General features: G+C 33.1%; 2 protein-coding genes across 3 annotated transcripts; one reads left to right on the top strand and one right to left on the bottom strand.

Annotated features, from left to right (window-relative positions):
* Positions 1-5,677, top strand: LOC103497509 (calmodulin calcium-dependent NAD kinase-like). The gene is made up of 9 exons (XM_008459723.3): positions 1-230; positions 334-510; positions 1,576-1,799; positions 1,915-1,979; positions 2,409-2,630; positions 3,085-3,214; positions 3,890-4,212; positions 4,335-4,479; positions 5,090-5,677. The coding sequence occupies exons 1-9, from the start codon at positions 218-220 to the stop codon at positions 5,366-5,368; spliced, it is 1,578 nt and encodes a 525-aa protein (XP_008457945.2). The 5' UTR covers positions 1-217; the 3' UTR covers positions 5,369-5,677.
* A 1,113-nt stretch (positions 5,678-6,790) lies between these two features.
* On the bottom strand, positions 6,791-17,616 carry LOC103497289 (pentatricopeptide repeat-containing protein MRL1, chloroplastic). Of its 2 annotated transcripts, XM_051079579.1 has the most exons (20): positions 17,164-17,616; positions 15,858-16,584; positions 15,471-15,699; positions 15,173-15,236; positions 14,935-15,079; positions 14,701-14,816; positions 14,039-14,167; positions 13,685-13,858; positions 13,182-13,346; positions 12,758-12,898; positions 11,761-11,860; positions 11,477-11,585; positions 11,301-11,392; positions 10,751-10,841; positions 10,342-10,573; positions 10,141-10,233; positions 9,178-9,226; positions 8,246-8,339; positions 7,340-7,578; positions 6,791-7,209 (listed from the first exon to the last, which is right to left on the bottom strand). In XM_051079579.1, the coding sequence occupies exons 1-19, from the start codon at positions 17,485-17,487 to the stop codon at positions 7,344-7,346; spliced, it is 3,309 nt and encodes a 1,102-aa protein (XP_050935536.1). In that variant the 5' UTR covers positions 17,488-17,616; the 3' UTR covers positions 6,791-7,209; positions 7,340-7,343. The 2 variants fall into 2 exon arrangements, with proteins under 2 accessions (XP_050935536.1, XP_008457640.2); XM_008459418.3 differs by having other exon boundaries at positions 6,791-7,578.
* Positions 17,617-18,916: the final 1,300 nt, after the last annotated feature.

The following is an 18,916-nucleotide window of genomic DNA, read 5'->3' as shown; positions in this document are numbered from 1 at the left end:
GTTCCACCCATTTGGAAATCTCAAACTGAAGAAAAAGAGATAAAAGTTCTCCCATTAAACCCAAATTAACGATCCTACAGCTATAATCTCACTAACAATTTAACACAGAGCTAACATGCAACCACACGAACATTTCAAAGGAATTAAACAGAATGTACTCCTATTTTAGAATTAGAAAGAACAAATTTGAAACTGCAGCCAATTCTTTGAGTTCATAATGATGCAGAAAGGTAAAAGAAAATAATAATAATAATAATAAAGTAATGGATTTACCTCTTTTTTCCACCATTTTTCAGGTCTGGACTCGATTTGATTTGGTTTGGTTTTGTTCAGAAAGTGGCAGCAAACCCAGTTTAGGGCAGATTATCTGGGCTTCTTCGATTGGATTGATCATTGTTGCAGCAATGCATTATCGGATTCGGAAGCTACGAGATCAAAGGATCATCCCTCGTTTGAAAGTTTCGGATACGGGCCGCGTTGAAAAGCTTGAGAGCTTTCCCCATTATGTAGGTAAAGATTATATACTTTACGTTCTTTAATTTTCATAATCTTTTACATTATTGAAATTTTTCTAATTACTCCGATGATAGTTATCTATAAAATGAATTTCTACATCCAATCAATATAAAATAGAGTTAAAGTAACCTTTTACTTACTTACACCTAAATCTCCTCTTTTCTTATCTATATTTTTACTCTTGTTTTTAAGCCAATTTTTGAAAACTAAAATAAAATTTTTCCATAAAGTTTTTTTTCTTTTGAATTTGGTTTGAACTCTGTGATTGTATTTAAAAAAATTGTAAATTATTGTAAGAGGTGGACAGAATATAAGTTTAATTTTCAAAGATAAAATAAAAAAGATATAGTTGCTAAATGGTCTAATGTTTGTGAGACTCTACTCCACTGCATGAAATTATATTCCTTTATTCATGAATCAAATCTAGCGATAAAAGATAAAAGGTGATTTTAATCCTCAATTAGATTTGAAAATAAAAAGAAGTTCTATAAATTGGGTTGTTTTTCGACGTAGTAAAATGAATCAAAATATTTACAAGTACTACAAAATATGATTAATAGAGATGTTGATTGATAATGATAGATTCTATTACTAATGAAATTTTGTTCAACTTATAAATATTTTCAGCACTTTTGCTATTTAAAGTTATTTTTCTTAAATTTTAATTTTTTTTAGGTTTGAAAACTTACCTTTTTTTTTTAAATATCGATAGAAAATAGACTAGAAAGCAAACAAACCTAAAGGTGATATAAATTACTATAAACTTTGTTGGCAAATGAAAGATTATTACAATCATATCCTCAAACTCGTGATGTGACCTTTACTCTAATTTGATCACTCACATATTTAATTTGATAAAATTTTGTACGAGTAAAGTGGTGGTTCTTATTTCATCCTCACTTGATATTGATTTTGAGCGTTGTACACAATTTTAATATTAAATTTACATTCACAAGTTTATGTTTTTCTTTTTTGTCAATAGAGATTTAACATTCTATCAATAATCTCTATGGTTCTTTTCAGTTTAACAATTTGTGTACTTTTATTCTCAATCATCAGCAAGGCAAATGGGATTTAAAGATACACATGAGTGCCCACATCTTTGCAAGTTGGCTTCGGAGTACATAGCTAAATCAGACGAATGTGAAGATGATATCTATTCATTTTTCTCAAGTGAGCTCCATGCAGATTCACTTTTTGTCAAACTGGTGGAAGAGTTTGAGAGATGCATTCTCAGTTATTTTGCTTTCCATTGGAACCAAACAGATATTATGATTAGTCAGGTAAAGTGTAGTTTAGACAGGAAGGTGTTTGATAAGATTTTACATTGAACTTTGTCCAAATGAAGTTTCTTGTTTGTATAATTTGTGTATTGTATCTCTTTTTGTGTTTGTTTAGATTTTGAGTTCTGACCACCAGGAGCCAAAAAAGAAGCTCAGAAGCATTGTCATGGCTGCAACCAGGTGGGCATCTCTTGATCAGCCTTGATTGTTGTTGTAGTTTCTGATATACTTTTAAATTAAATTTATCGTAACCCATGAGTTTTTTGAGTTAATTAGTAATTTGATATATCAAAGTAGAAATTAAGTGATATTAATTGTAGAATTTTAAACAAGGTGTCCAATTATTTCTCGAGACTATATCACTACCATGCATAGAATCTCTAGCTGTAAAACTCCGAGCTTATAAACATGGTATGATTTTTCTGTCTCGTCGTTGCTTTCAAAATTCTAGTCAATGTTTGAAAACTAGAAAAAATAATTTTTCTAAAATTTGTTTTTATTTTTAAAATTTGGCTCATCTCAAAGTTCTAAGATGAAAAACTGAATGATTATCAAACGATCCAAGAACAACCTACACTTACATCCATATCATTTTTGTGATGTTGTTAGGGAACAGAGGTTTGAGAGGGTAACAAAGAACCTGAAAGTTGCAAGAGTCTTTACGACTTTGGTTGAGGAGATGAAAGCAATGGGACTCGCATCCACCGACGACTCTCAATGCACAGAGGTGATGGCTCCAATGGCTCATGCCGATAGAAGTCCGATGCTCTTGTTCATGGGGGGCGGTATGGGGGCGGGGAAGAGTACTGTGCTTAAGGACATTCTCAAAGAGTAAGTAAAATAACAAACATATTAAGGATATATAAATCACATATAGGATGATGGTGATGTCAAAGACTCAAAGCCCTACTTAGAGGTATAGGAGGATTATTAGTAGAATATTAGTATGGTTATTATATAAGGGGCAGATTAGTGAATAGCTAGTAAATTTGTTAGAGCTTTAGTTATAAATAGAGAGACTGTGGTTGGGAGGAAAGTGTGAGGAATTTCATGGGATTTCCTTTGGGGAATTTGGGAGAGACTAGCCCCGTCTCGAAAAGCTAGGCTATCTTGTTACTTTTAATATTACAGCATATTTTATATATTTCCAAATTTAAGTCTTCCTAAATCATCTATGTTGTTCTTGAGTATTTCCTTGCTAGGTGGTGTCCTAACAGGTGAAAGCGAAAAAGAATTAGCATAAGAGATTGAACTGATTCATTCTTTTGGATAAAATGTTAAACAGGCCATTTTGGGTGGGAGCAGGACCTAATGCAGTTGTAATTGAAGCAGATGCTTTTAAGGAATCAGATGTCATTTATAGAGCTCTTAACTCCACTGGTCACCATCATGACATGCTACAAACTGCTGAACTGGTATCATTTCAGCTCTAAAATCTTCCTTCAAAATCATTCCATGCTTTGAGATTATCTACAAAAACTTCTCACCGTCCATGTTTTCTATGGCTTTAAGTTTGTATGATAATGGTTTTTTGTGACTTCATTAAGACCAAGTATTCGTAAGGCCTGTTTGAAATTACTTTTTTAAGTACTTGAAAATAGTTCTGGGGTCTCCAATATGTAACTAACATGAAGAATCAAACACCACCTAGGGCAGTGGCTGAGTGTTTGCCTTACCACTCCATCGATTCTGCAACTATGTAGTCTGTTGTTGTGTTTAATAAAAGGTTTAAGTAGAAAAGGGTTTAATCCATGGTATATTACCTAAAGTTTAATATTCTGCAAGTTTTTTCACTCGTAAGTGTTATAGGGTTAAGTAGGTTGTTTCGTGAGATTAGTTGAAATGCATAAAAGATGACATCAACACCCGATAGGTATAAAAGATAATAATAATAATAAATAAAATAACAAAGGAAACCTACTGATATTTCTTTTCCATTATTTTCCTAATGAAGGCAAAAAATATTTTTATGAACCTCTTGTTTCTTTAGGCCATGGGATTAGATCTTGAAATCTGCTATGAGCAGATATTCTTACACTTTACTTGTGATCCTTGCTGCACCTGTTTACACCTTTTGATGTTTCAAACAGGTGCACCAATCATCCACAGATGCAGCTTCATCTCTTCTAGTGACAGCATTGAATGAAGGACGAGATGTAATCATGGATGGAACATTGTCGTGGGTACCGTTCGTAGTTCAAACCATTACAATGGCTCGGAATGTCCATCGTCGACGTTATCGAATGGGAGCTGGCTATAAGGTTGGCGACGATGGCACGGTTACCGAAAACTATTGGGAACGAATAGAAGATCAAGAACCAGACCAAGTTGGGGGCAAGAAAAGAAAACCATACAGGATTGAACTTGTTGGAGTTGTTTGTGATGCTTATTTAGCTGTCATAAGAGGCATAAGGTACAGATAAAACTTTTGAGCATTCAATTTTCAGAACTTCTAGATGAGATTTTCTTTTCCCTTCTGTCCTCTTCCTGAGATAAAAATTGTTGTCTAAAGTGGCATTGTCTGACTTTAAACAGGAGAGCTCTCATGTGTAGAAGAGCTGTAAGAGTAAAATCTCAACTGAAATCCCACAAAAGATTTGCAAATGCATTCTTGACATATTGCCAATATGTTGATAATGCAAGGCTATATTGCACCAATGCTTTGGAAGGCCCACCAAAGGTAACATTGTTTTTCATAAGCAAAGAGTATTGAACTTTCTAATTGTTCAAAAAATATTTCAATATACAAAAAGATTGTTTTTAAACATTTAGAAAGTCAATCTAAACAGGTCATAGTTTGCTTTTTTTTTTTAATATCAATTTATACCTCTAAACTTACTTTGAACTAATAATAGTTATATCAAGTTAAACCCTAAACTTTTGTAAATTTATTAATTTAGACTTTCTCTAGATTTTGTTTGATCAATATGGTACAACACTTATAATTACCTTTAATTTTTTAAAATCCTTCATGCATGAATTCTCAAACACATGTAGACTTCTTCAAATGTCGGTTTTACAAAATGGACTATTAGAGTAAATGCATAGACAATACTAAAGAAATTCTAACCAAAAGTCTAAATTGATTCATTTAGTAAAGTTTAGGATTTTAGTCGATGTAATTATAAGCTTCACATGAGTTTTCCCCAAACGAACATAATGAATGTTGCAAATTGATACACTTACCAAAAGTTCGAGGCTTAAAAGTCTAGGCGTATAAATTGATATCCCTTTTGTTGTGTTCATGTGATGTTGTGTTTATTGACTTAAAATCCATTTTCCATGTGAAGTTCATTGGATGGAAAGACAAAGACAAGACATTATTGGTTGATCCAGAAGAAATAAAGTGTCTAAGAACTGTTGGTAGTTTAAATGAAGATGCAAGTTCCATATATGAACTTTATAAAAAACCAAGTCCTGCTTGTGAATCTGGATCAGTTTGGAAAGACATTGTGTTATCACCTTCAAGGTTAACCATCCAACAAGAACTGAAATATTGCATCAAGAAAGTTGAGATTTTGAAATCTTTAGGCAAAAATGGAGCAGCTGAATTGCTACATCATTCCTAACTCTTTCCATGATGAAGCTAAGTAGATATCTTCTTCTTTTTCTTTTCTTTTCTTTTCTTTTTTTTTTTTTTCATATTTTAATTCATGATGACAACTGAGGGCTAATATTTTTGTCCATGTTGTTGGGATGGATTAATTCATTATAGATGAGGCAATACAGAACATGAGGAAATCCTAGTAAGATATTTAGAATCTCTATAAATGTTAGAATGTGATGGGAAAAATCCTTTTCGTAAATGTTTCATTATTGTATTGTTTATATATTAGCTTATGATCCTTAATCTAATTTGATCTCAAACTTTGTTTTTACGTTAGCTTATGCTATGTTTGTTTGATGTCTATTATTGAATGTATGTTTAGGAGTGATTTTGAAATTATTAAAATCACTTTTGACGTGTTCAAAGTTGTGGTGAAACATATCTTTTAATCACTCAAAATTAATTTAATATTTAATTTTACAATTTTTGTATCGAAATTGATTTTGAATGCTTATGATTTGGGGTTATTTTAAAATTGTCAAAAATGATTTTAACTATATGAGAATTACTTGCAAACATGTCCTAAATGATGTTATTTGTTCCAACATATTCAAAATGTTTTAACTCGCAAAGACATGCTTTTCTAAACATATTTGGTGCATAAGAATGAATTGGATGTCATGAAAAGGAAAGTCTAGGCGGCATAAGAATGTGCTTGCATTTATTTGTGCGTAATGTAGCCGTTTAAATTTGTTACCCTCAAATTTATCCTTCATGGAATAGAAGGGAATTTATTACTTATCCGATAACCATTTGATTTTTTAATTTTTGAAAACTAAATCTAAATATTGAGTTTTTTATTCATTTCAGGAGTTCTTTTTTTTTTTAAATAAAGTAATTTTGAAAGAGATAATAAAAGTTTGAAATCTTGTTTAGAATTATTAAAAACGTGTTTTAGAATAGTTTTTAAAATGAGAGTGATTTTAACCGTTTTAGAATCACTCAAAACGCACCCAAAACAATTTTTATTTATAAATAAATTGGATACTCAAAACGCACCCAAAACAATTTTTATTTATAAATAAATTGGATATTCATTGACCAAAGACAAACTACATAAACTAAGGTTTATGAAACTCATTCATTTCATCCATTCAACCACATGTTATATAAATTTAAGGTTTTCAACTATCTACACGAACCCAAACTCGATTTAAACTTCTAGTGCTGAACCTAAACTCATTAAAAGAGCAAGACATTGTAAATTATCTAAACTTAATCCAAGAGAAGATATTGACAGCAACAAGAAAATAAACAATGTTCATCCAATTTGGCCGATCCATTGATGAGCAGATAATACGTTTAGATTTTCTCATCGAACAAATAAATAATTACGTAAAATATGCAAAGGAACATATGCCCGGATTTCTTCTGGATTCAGCAGTTTGAGTGAACAAACTCATGGATCAATAAATTTTTGGTAATAGTTTACATTTTTACATCTCATTCCAAAAATAGAAGGAAAAAAAGATGAATTTATAAAGTCGTCATATGTTTTTGCATTACAAAATTTGACAACCATTTCGTATTATATATAACATAAATTATTACCTCAGTAAAGGGCAGGCAGGGGGAAGATCAATTCACATAATTGGAAGACCAACTTTGGTGATCATGAATTTCTTGACTAGAAGTACTTTCTAGTAAAACATCAATTCACGATAGGTCTGCAAATTGCTCTTCTTTTCCCATGAATTTGCCACGAAACCGAAAGCTCTATACCGCATCATACGTCCCCCCCTCAACAGGCATTGCCATTGAGAGAACCAATAGCCTACTTATTCTACCATTTACGAGGAAGTTCTAAAAACGCAGCGGGTTGGATGAAAGTGGTGTGGAAGGTCAATGGTTTCAACAGTTTTGATCAGTCAACTGCTTTATGGTAGCAAAATGCATGAGAGATTCCTAAATTGTCTTTAATGTTTTTGCATACCTCTTTAATCCAATGATAGGTTCCCAATGCGAATATTACGCTGCTGGTGGCTTATTCCTTTTCTTAGACGTGACTGAAACGTGCCGAACTCTCCTGGTTTTCCACTTAGAGAATCGGAAAGTTTCGGTTGTAACCATCTTCTCAAGGCCAAACCATTGATTCTGATTTTTCCACTTGATTCATTCCCCAGGTAAGGAAGCCCAAGTCTTCTCAACAATGCCGCAACTGCTTGTCCAACCCTGTAAAATCATTGCATTTGGGTTAGTTTTTTCTTTTTTCTTTCTGGAAAGAATACGGAACTGTTCAATAAAGAAATGAGAAGAGGCTAATGCTCCAAATTACAAAGAGGCCAGGTAAAAAGAAAAAAAATTGAAAATGAGGAAGAAACTAAACACAAGAGAGCATCAAAATGGAACTATGGAACTCTCCCAATTCCTATTCGAACATTGTATAGAGTACCCCTTAAAAGCATTTAGATTTTTCTCTCCTTTTTTAGGAGGAAACAAGTTTATTATTAAAAATTAAATAAAAAGAGACAAAAGCTCAAAGTATAAGAGGATTATATAACGAGTAATAAGAGAAACAAGTGGAGGTCATATCCATAAAGGAAGTAAAAACTGAATAATGTCTTTCCTTTAGACTAATATAAGCCAATACATACCGTACAGACCATACAAATCATAAACAATTACAACCAAAGTCTCTAGAAAGACCAGCGTCACTTAGGCTAATATCCGGAAAAACAAGAGAAGCTGTCCACAAAACATGAAGGCCAAGACATCAACTTGGAGGGAAAATAAGTAGATTAATAATATGATCATTTCAACGTGTGGAAAAATGCTATCACAATGCAAAATAAGGAAGAAAAGAAACCGAGTATGATTTCATAAGTTTCAATCTTTTCACCTTCCCGAAAGGTTAATGGTCCTCTCCCCCTTTGGAGAGAGAATTTGCGTTGTCTCATTCGGCAGTAAGATCATTATGTTTGGTAACCTTGAACCTGAACAAGAGAAATTTAATCGGAATACAAAATTATTAGACTCCCTCATCACCAAGAAGTGCTAAGAATCTCCTTTTCCATTATAATAATATTAATGACCTAATAACTTTCCTTTTGACGATATCTCATTTAGTGAATAGTGATTTCAACATAATAAATTATAATAATATTAATGTAGTTGTTGAGATGAGAATTAAAATAGTTATATAAGAGAAGTTGAATGAGTCCCAAAGGTCAAATATCATTTTGTATCCCTAAACCATCAATATAGACTCTAAACTAATAATTGAATTCATTTAAACATTGAACTTTAGGCTTGTATCAATTTAAACCTTAAATTAATAGTTGTATCAATTTAAACCATGAACTTTCATAAATGTATCAATTCATACCCTTAACTTTCATATCCAAATAAAACATAATCGAGGGTTTAAACTTATACAACTACGTAAGTTCAGGTTTAAATTAATATACTTATAAAAATTTAACGTCTAAATTGATACAATTATTAGTTTGAGGCTTAAATTGGTACAAACTTCAAAGTTTAAGGTTATATCGATATTTTCCCTAAAAGAATATTTTTTGGAGGGAGGAAACAGAGAGAAAGGGAATCCTCGAAGAATGTCTTAAAATTTAGCCTCAACGTCATGGAATTTTTTTCATTTGATGGCCAGTAATACTAGGAAGAATCAAAGTAGTTAAAATTCATTTAATTTTGTAAGTCTCATCAAGAAGTTGAAAACAATATGAATGAGTACGAGTTGTAAACAACAATAAACAATAATTGTGAGCATTAGTAATTAAAAGATAAAAGACCAAAAATGTATATGCCAATTACCAGCGGCAAGCCGATGTTTGAGACCTTTCAAAACTGTCAAGAGGTAAACCTGGCAGGATTTGAATAAAAATTTCAGTCACGTATGAGACTAGTTGTGAAATGCTTTTCACACATGTTGAACATATTCTACCCAAAAGTTCGTGTTGATTGTGACTATAGGAAGTAAATGGAAAGATAAAAGTCCGTGGATCATCAATACAGATTTAGTCTAGAACATACCTAGTTAGAAACCTTTCGTTGTAGGGGACAAAATAATGTATTTTTTGCTAACAGAAAAAGACCAACTTGAACCACACCAAGTAAAGCAAGCAATAAAATGGAAAATTGACTATGCTGCCAAGCAATAAATCATTAATGACAGGTCGTATTTTTATATCCTACACTTTGTGTTTAAGATCTATGTTTGGTTCCTAAGTTCAAAGAATTAATTTGGAATGACAGTGGAAAATATATGCTAGACCCCCAGTTCTATTACAATACCAAAGAAGGGGCAAGAAAGTCGTGCGGGGAAGGAAGTGCTGATTCAGTGAGAAGGAGGAAGGGAGGGAGGGAGGGAGACGGGTGGGCGGGGGGGGATCGTACAATACCACAGTAAGGGATACCTTACAATCTACTTCCTAACTGACAATTACTCAAAGTTGATTACACAATCTTTAAGTCATTTGTTTGTAAACTACTACACTGGAACTATTTTTAAATTTCAAAGTTAAAATTTTACTTCGTACAACTCAAGAACTAGTTGTGATTCCTAAGTCCTAACAGCTAACACAAAGTTAAATACAGCTAAGTATAATTATATCTAGCCAGTAACGATTCCAAAAGGTTAAGTAATTTCAGAACACATACACTTTGGTAGTAATTTCATCTACTTTGTACAGTAAATGAAGTACGATTATCTCTCAATCAAATAATAACTGTTGGTCTGTTAGCTCCAATTTTTCAAGATGAAGAAAAAAATCTTACCTCAGCTGTATGAATCTGCAACTCCTTGGCATCTACAACAATAGGATTTCCTTTTGGGAACACAAACGTAGCAACTCCAAGTGAAGCAGCTTCCTACATTTTGTTGGGGGTAAATATAGAAAGAAAATCAGATCTTTCAAATGATTCAAGAATTTGAAAATTTTCGGTAAGATATGGAAACAGCCTCATATTTGCACAGACCTCCAACAGTGAAAATGCGCGAGGGTCATATTCACCAAAGCCATCTATCAAGGAGCAGAGATTTGAAGATCTTGATGAGTCAGCACTTACTCCTATGTTTTCTATGAGTCTACTTTTTAAGGCGGAATCATGAGGAATCTGCAAGCACCCCAAAACTTGAGATAAAACGTCAATGCTTGGAACAATTCCGGCTTCAATTATTTCCCGGTACACCATTAAGGCCTGTGCTGTCCTGAGGAAAGATATTTTGAATAGTGAATAATCTCAGAAGTTGCACTATAGTATCATAGGTAGTGGTTTGTGATTGTTAATATGAATGTACTAACGATTAAATAAGAGGCAACATAATATTTTCAGTATACTAAAAAAAACTTAGTAAATGAAAATTTCAAAAGTCGAAGACTCATACCACTTATTATCGACTTGAGGCAGTTTAGAGTCCAGTGACATGAGTGGTCTATCAAGGGAAGTGGGCTCTGCAATTCTTCGTAAGCACATGCCTTTGAAAAGATTAGACTACAGATTAGTCAAAAGTATAAAAAGGCTAACCAATTAACTCAGGATAATAGTAATCTATCAAGGCAGAAGGAACATTTCTATGTAGGTACAGACATGCCTTTGAAAATATCAGACTAAAGATAAGTTAAAAAAAAAAAAAAAAAAAAACCAATTCAAAGTAATTTTTAGGAAGATATAAGCCAGAAAATATTCTTGAAACCAAGAAATGTAGAGCGCCAGAATCAGAGACAGAAGTACTTAAAATTCATGATAAGTTGAAAGATGTGCTTTTTTTCAATTTTTTTAAACCGGAAAAATTCATCTGAAAGAAAAATACATTGTTATTTGTACACAGTGGGTCAGCAGACAATATATGACAACTAGGAAATCCTAAAACAGAAAAGACATGTAGTTCCTTATGATAAAAAACAGGTGTAGACAATTGAATTCAATCAACTTACCAATTATGCACCTATACATCGTTAAGGTTGGCACAATCCCATCCTCTTTGGCTTGAGAGAGGAGCATCAGGGCAATTTCTAAATCATTATTCCTACAAACAATTGAGAAAAAGAAGCTAGTGAGAATAAGGATTAAATTAATGTCGTTGATACAAAACTAAGCCAATTGTATTTACCTTTCACTCGCTGCCGTAAGTATGGAGTATGTAATATTGTTCGGGGAGAGTCCTAATTCCTTCATTTCAGTTAGAATATCCATAGCCATTTGTAGTTGTTCCCCATCACCTGTAGGTGACATTCTAATGTTATCTTATAGAAGCAACGCACATTATTTTAAATGTATATGAAAAATGTTAGTTGTGATTAGTTAAAGTGGATATGTTTCATTTTGTTACAAATGTTGGTGAAATAACTTCAATCAGAATATTGAGCATAGAAGGTAGCAAAAAAAGGGACATACACAGTGCAGTTATCAGTGCGTTTACAGTTGATACAGTTAGCCTCAATTTCATAGACTTGAGATCCTCATACAGTGCCAACGCCTTCTGCCAGTTTTTAGCCTGAAACAATGATTGGAAAGTTTTTTTTATTGTCACAGATAATTTCGTAACAAAAAAAAAGTCCGTACTCAATTGTTTTTACTTCATAGTAAAAAGTAAGAGCCTCAAGTAAAAATATGTTGTGCCAAGACAGCATAGATGCCTCCATAAATAGAACTTCTAGATAAAAATGAACTTCCATCTCAAAACTAATTGGCAATGAAAAAAACAACTCCATGTATCTTATAAAAATGGTGAGTTTCTCAATTTCTCTAACGTGAAATCTCCAACACACTCCCTTGCCTGCCTCTTTGTGTTCACCATTTTTGGATAGGATCTCAGTTCTCTATTTCTCTAAACCCATGTATATCATTGCTCGTTTGAGTTTCATGGGCTCTTATAACATATTATATAAGCATGGAGTTCTATTCCAAAGTCAATTGACAATGAGAGCAGTAACTCGCGAATTTTATAAAGATCATGAGTATTCTCTATTTTTCTAATCTAAGATCCTCAAAAAAACAGTCAAAGATGATGAGTCATACTCCGTCAAAATACACTTTTAACATTCATATCAATCATATCATTAACCAGTATCAGACGTGAAAAATTGATTATAAGAACCTAAAAATGAAGTTTTTGAAGTCAGGATAGAGCTCGTAGTATATAATACTTCAAAGAAATTTAAAAAATAATAAAAAATCATTGAAAAGAAAAGTGAAAACAATACAGACCATCTAAACACAGCAAAACAAAGAACTAAACAATTCCAGAAGAGGGAGGGAGGGAGAGAGAAAAAATGCAAGCAGAAAATAGCACTCAAGTGAAATGCATAAAATCAGCCCTTTTTAGATGAATCTAAAAGTTTCCAGCATGCTTGTCAATAATGAACAAAAAAGAAAAATTTAACATACGCACATTGCTACAGGCACCCATCAAAGAACTATATGACACAATGCCAACACGTATCCCTAGTGTCTTGGCTTCTCCTAAGATTTCAAAGGCAGCATCCAGCTTACCAGCATGGCCTGCAACATCTATTAATGCACTGAGAAAAATCTGCAATAGAAATTAAATACGAGAATTAGCACCCCCATGGATAAATCAAAAAGCAGCTGAACAGCACACACAGAAGACTATCCAAAAACTTGAAAAAATTCTTTCTTCCAACTTACTTACCTACATGTTATAGCCGGATCAAGTTTTGTAATAGTCCGGAACCACTCTTAATAAACATTCAAAAAGAAAGAAATACCCAAACCCTAACTTATTTTATCTATTCTAAATCATCCATGAATAATGATCCAAGCAAGGTGTACTTAACTCCATCAACATAACATACCTCATCAGGTTGCACTCCTTTCCTGGTCATATCTTGATATACATTGGAAGCAAAGTCCCAATCACAAGATTGACTGCAACAATTAACAGCAATGGTGTAAACCTCTGGTGTGCCCTTAATCTTATAATCATGGATCATCTTGTACACTTCTATTGCTCGATCAACCTATAGGAAATGATTGATTTTTCTGCTCTTAAAACCAACACCAACAACCTAACTGGAGAGAGAGAGAGAGAGAGAGAGAGAGAGAGAGAGAGAGAGGAGAATTGAATGGTAGCAAGAAACTTTTAGGGGGTGTTTGGGTAAAGGATGGGGTTGTGAACTCCAAGGAGTTACTAAATCTGAGGAATTGTGAACTTCTAAAGCTAACAATGTAAATAGTTGATAATGTATAAAATCAGTGTTTTTAGTAGTGGGACTCACAAACTCTTTGGGTCAATCAAATAGTGGAGTTCACAACTCCACACTTTCCAACTCCCCCCTTAGATTTAATAAAAACATACCTGACCAGCATTTGCACATGCCTTCATCAAAGCACCAATTGTAATATGATCCGGCTCTATAGGATGTAACTCGGCCCCCATTTCTGCAAGCACGTCAAAAGCACGATCCACCGCGCCTGACTGACCACATGCAGTGATAAGTGCATTGAATACAACTCTGTCTGGCTTCACGTTCTACTGCACAGAATATCTTATCAGAAAGAATTCTTATTTTTGTTAGAATACAAGTTGAACATTCAGCGTTTAGTCAGAATATGTAGCATGCCTTGTTTGCACATCCATATGTACAAATATAAGTAACAAATAAGCACAGATAAAATGAGAGAAAAGGAACGTTAAGATCTGTGGTCATACCTTTGACCTCATTATTCCATACACGCCAAATGCCTTTGCCACTTGACCTGCTCTTGCACAACCATCAATAAGTGCCCCATATGTGTGAACGTTAGGTTCCACACCAGCATTAACCATTCGGTGGAATACCTAAAAGCAAAAAGCTCAGACAATGCAATGATAACAGGAAACTCATGTTGAAAAATAAAAATCTTTCATACAAGTTTTCAACAAATGAAAGAGGAGGAACAATTTCAAAAGCATGTTCCGTAGTTTATAAGAAGGAAAAGTAAAAAAATAAATAATACATTCTCGTTAGGTACTAGAGGAAGTAGTAAATTGTCAGATGGACCAATTAAAAAAATGTGTGAGATTCAAATTCACTGCTATCAGAATTCCAGACTGTCAGGAAAGACAACTGATGCTTCAACTTTTATAGTTAAAAGTACTGGAAAACTCAGCATGTTTTCTTTCCAAGTAGAATTAAGTTAAATGGATAAATAAATAACAGGAGGAAATATTTTTACCAAATTCAATAGTTCAAAAAGAGATATCAATAAATCAATAGAAGCTTCATCACATGTAAGAAAGGTCTATTGAAAGCGCATTAAGAAAACCCCAGTGAGATAGTCTAAGCATTAGTGAAACCTACAAACAGGTAACCAAAATGAAAGAAACCATACTTCAAACATTGCATCCACTTTTCCACTTTTGCCACATGTTGAGATTAAAGTAGTGTACAGTTTGCAATCTGCTTTCATTCCAGCCTCCTGGACAAGCCGCACAACTTGGAAAGCTCCTAAATTTACAATGCATAAATTATGCACCCTAAAAGAATGATGGTTGTAAATAGTAAAAGACTGAGATTGTTTCCACACAGAAGAAGTTAAATGATAGTAAATAATACATTAACTTACTTTCAGAATCTTGACGACTTGCACATACAGACATGAGCATATTGAACGTACTCAATGTGGGGTTTTGAATAAGTGCGGTGTACTGAAAAGCTTCCTGAACAGCCTTTTTACTCTTGCAAATATTGAAAAACTTCCCATGATAAATCTACAGCCGAAAAACTCGATAAATTAGTTGTAATTCAGATAAGCCTAAGTCATAACTCATAAGAAATTGATGATAAAAATGGTCACATTTTACCTTATTCATATCCAATATCCCTTCTGTTTCCATATCTTGAAGTATTCTGATGCAGTCATGCAGCCTGAGAAACCAAAAATAAGAAATAAGTAACAAACGATTTTCAAAAATAGTTGAACACAAATCAATTCAGACTTCTACTATGATTGGTGAGTGAGAAGTGTCCTGGAGGTTTTTTTATTTTTCCTATTTTCATTCATTTACAAATAACTTTAACGTAAATCATCAACCATATGACATGATACATCAGAGGAGAAATATTGACTGCATAATACATGAAAATGAGAAACAAACTTACCTTCCACCTTTCAGGCATTGATTATATGATTTATATTGATCTACATGAAGATTTTTGTAATGTACATGCTTCCCATTTGGATGGGTTACCCCATTCACAACTTTTCCTTTATGCAGGCTGGGTTCTTTTCTTTCCCCATGTCCTGAAATATTGTTGCCACCAGATTTTTTTCTGTTTCCTGAAGAACCTTCCTTATATCTTACATCAGGTACTTTTCTTTGAACATACCCTGAGTCGTAAAAACATTTGCTACTGAATTGGAATATGGAATAGAGAGATGCAAAGATTTTTAAGGAAATAATGTTGGCATACGAGAAAGAAAATCATATTTGCTGTCTATTCAAAGAAACAAGGTAAGAACCATCATGATCCTATTAAAGCCACTACCTGCAACTGGAAGAGAATCCTCTAACACTAATTCTGCCACTCTGGAGACACCGTTAACCATCAGTGAAGAAAATTTTTTATTGTTTAGATGAGAAGTACGGGAAGAAGTTTCTGTTTGATTACTTGACTCTGTATCTTGGTAGAACATGTAAATATCTTCTCTAGCCGGTTCTTCAATTTGAAAGTTGGAACTACTTAATTCTTCCTCGTTTAGAAGCTCACCATCTTCTTTTAAATGTTGAGTCACTTGATCATACACACTATATAAAGGACCAGTAACAGGTGGAAGCTCAGTTGTATCGACCACAACAGGCAATTCAGAGTGGGATTTGACATGAGATCCATTCAGTCGTAAGTCAGTCATTTCATTGGCAAAAATAAGAGGCTGCAGAACGCCTGATTCGAATATAGCAGAAAGAAGAGAAGGATCTGTTGCTTCACTTTCATCTGAAAACAGAGAATCACTATCCTTAGAAGTAGTAACCTCAGAAACAGAAGGCGGCAATGTCTCATTGACGCTGGCCTCATGTGAGAGGCCAGATTTTTGAAGCTGCAGAACAGTCTCCTCTTCCCCAGAATAACTCTTCTCCTCAGCTCTATCCTTTACGGCAATGTTCTGCTCTAAAAATTCGCCATGGTGATCTCTAAAGCCCATTACATGACCATCAACAGACCAGTTGATGCCTCTACCTAGTTGAGATAATGCAAGCTTTGGAGATCGGGAACGCTGTGATTGGTACAAGATCCAGAAAACATGTCATCTCCACAATACAATAACAGATAAATCAAACAAACGAACTAAATTGTTGAGCCCATGAAAATCACAGACGTCGATTTACATCCGTACTTTATGCAAGAGACTTCGAAACCTTGATGTGCTCCAAAACTAATGAACTAAATATTATAAAAAAATCCATGACAAAAGTAAGAGCAACTTCCAAAAGTGAAATTAAGGATTCGATAATAATCAATTAACAAATGTTAGGAACAGCGACGTGCTGTCAACTTCATCAAACAACAATAGAAATTAGCTTCCAATCGAAATGCTGCTTCGTGTTCAATATAATCCTCTTTAAATTTCCAACTGCAAAACCAGGATTGCAGCTAGTACATTAATGTATCTCACAATCAACTCAATTATCCTAATTAAACCTATCCTAGCTTAAAAAAACTTATTTAAAAACAAAGGTAATGCAACAGGGAAAACAACAGTCACTCTCTGAAAACTTAACAGTATCCATTCATTTTCCTAATGCAGCATTTACCAAAAAACAAAGTAAGTTCTAAATCGATAATTCCAACATACCTCAACCGCATTCTTTTTCCTTCTATTTAAATTCATGTAGATGAAGGATACAGCAGAGAAAGTAACGACAGCAACAACGATGAGAACCGGATTGGAACTTAAGGATGCTCGGAGAATGCACCTCGGAGATTGAACAAAGAGGCCAAGGTTCCGGCACCTTCGACGAGAGCGCAGGGCATCGGGAGGGCGGAGATTGTGAGAAGAGCCAAGGAATTGACGGCGGACGAAGCGGAGGCGAGAGTAGGAGAAGGAGGAAGGAGAATTGAGAGGAAGACATGGATTGAAGGTGAGTGATTGAGGGTTGGAAGAGAAGAAGACCTCCATGGAAGAATAGAACAGAGAGAGAGAGAAGGAGTTTGAGAAATGGGAATGGTTGAATTGAATTGAGGATAGAGAGAGAGAGGGAAGGAACGAAGGAGAAGGGTCGTTGTGTGAGAGACTCTGTACCAGTGGTAGTATTCAGCTTGCTTTCTCTTGGTTGGTTTTTTTTGGCTCATCCACTTCCTGCTGACGTGGAATTTTCTTTTTATTTTTCTTTTATTTTTATTTTTATTTTCTTTTTTTTAGGAAAAGAAAAAATCTAAATAAATTCGTTGGTTTAAATTATCGTTTTAGAGACGTTGTTGGCAAAATAATAAACTTCAATAAGCCTTTTTAGGTCTTTCTATTCGTACTTAATTCATCTTCTTTTAATTATCCAATTTTAGTCCCAATTTTTTAAATAAATTTTAGTTTAGTCATTTTAACGTTTGAATAATTATTTTAAATTATGAAACTTTTAAAAATATTTTCAAACATAGAAAAAATGTTTATTAGTGATAGATATTTGTTAGTGGTAGGGGATAGATACGGATATATTTCTAGTCGAAAAGTTTTATTGTATATGTAAATAAGTTGATTACCTTTACTATTTTTTGAATTATTATTTATTATTTTATAGAAATTCATCGATTAATAATTATCATTGAGTAGATTTTATTTTTTTATAAAAAAAAATTATCAATAATAAAATAGTTCAAAGGATTAGTCGTAAGATTTAGTAAAGACAAGATTAAAATATTGATGTCGATGTGGATATCAAAATTTCAATTTTATAGGTATGTCAATTGATACAAATGTACTTACGTAGAACAAAGGATAAGTATATATCAATGAATACTTACGTAGAACAAAAAAATGTACCAGATAAATATTTAGATTAATAATTAAGTTGTTTATCTAGGTATGTTAGGACATTATTTTGGAAATGTTGAAAATTATTTTTTGCATAGTCAAAATATCACTCTAAAACACAATTAATTGCTCGAAATCAATTCAATGTTTCATTTTACACTTTTAAACGTATCGTTCATATGGTTAAATTTTATTTTTGAATTAATAAAAGTATTTTTTAAAATATTTTTAAAATGACAAAAATAATTTTGATTATTTCAAAATTACTCTAAAATATTAGGGGCATTTTGGGGAAATGTTGGGTTATGGAGGGTTAGTGTTATGATAAAATTAGGGTTATGATAAACCTAGTTTTATCATAATATGAGTTTGGGGGATTGGATTAAAAATGTAATTTTATGATAATATGTGTTTGGGGAAAGGATTATGTGGATAGGGCATGTGTTTAGGGAAGAGTTATTTAGGTAGTGTTATTAAATTTATTTTTTTATACATTTTTTTAAAATTCATATTATAAATCCAATACATAAGTTTCATATATTTAATTCAACAAATTGTCTGAAAATAGTTTTTAGTAATT

The sequence above is a fragment of the Cucumis melo genome, chromosome 11 (assembly GCF_025177605.1).
Source record: "Cucumis melo cultivar AY chromosome 11, USDA_Cmelo_AY_1.0, whole genome shotgun sequence".
NCBI lineage: Eukaryota > Viridiplantae > Streptophyta > Magnoliopsida > Cucurbitales > Cucurbitaceae > Cucumis > Cucumis melo.
Note: the sequence above shows the minus strand (reverse complement) of the source record. Positions and strands in the feature narration are given on the sequence as shown.

Excerpts from the sequence above, each read along its gene's own strand:
- LOC103497509 (XM_008459723.3), top strand. Across the intron at positions 511-1,575 it reads GAGCTTTCCCCATTATGTAG|CAAGGCAAATGGGATTTAAA; the intron begins GTAAAGATTATA and ends CTCAATCATCAG. Across the intron at positions 1,800-1,914 it reads CAGATATTATGATTAGTCAG|ATTTTGAGTTCTGACCACCA; the intron begins GTAAAGTGTAGT and ends GTGTTTGTTTAG.
- LOC103497289 (XM_008459418.3), bottom strand. The coding sequence starts at position 17,487 with ATGGAGGTCTTCTTCTCTTCCAACCCTCAATCACTCACCTTCAATCCA. Across the intron at positions 15,080-15,172 it reads GGATATTGGATATGAATAAG|ATTTATCATGGGAAGTTTTT; the intron begins GTAAAATGTGAC and ends TTTCGGCTGTAG. Across the intron at positions 10,842-11,300 it reads GATGTATAGGTGCATAATTG|GCATGTGCTTACGAAGAATT; the intron begins GTAAGTTGATTG and ends ATCTTTTCAAAG.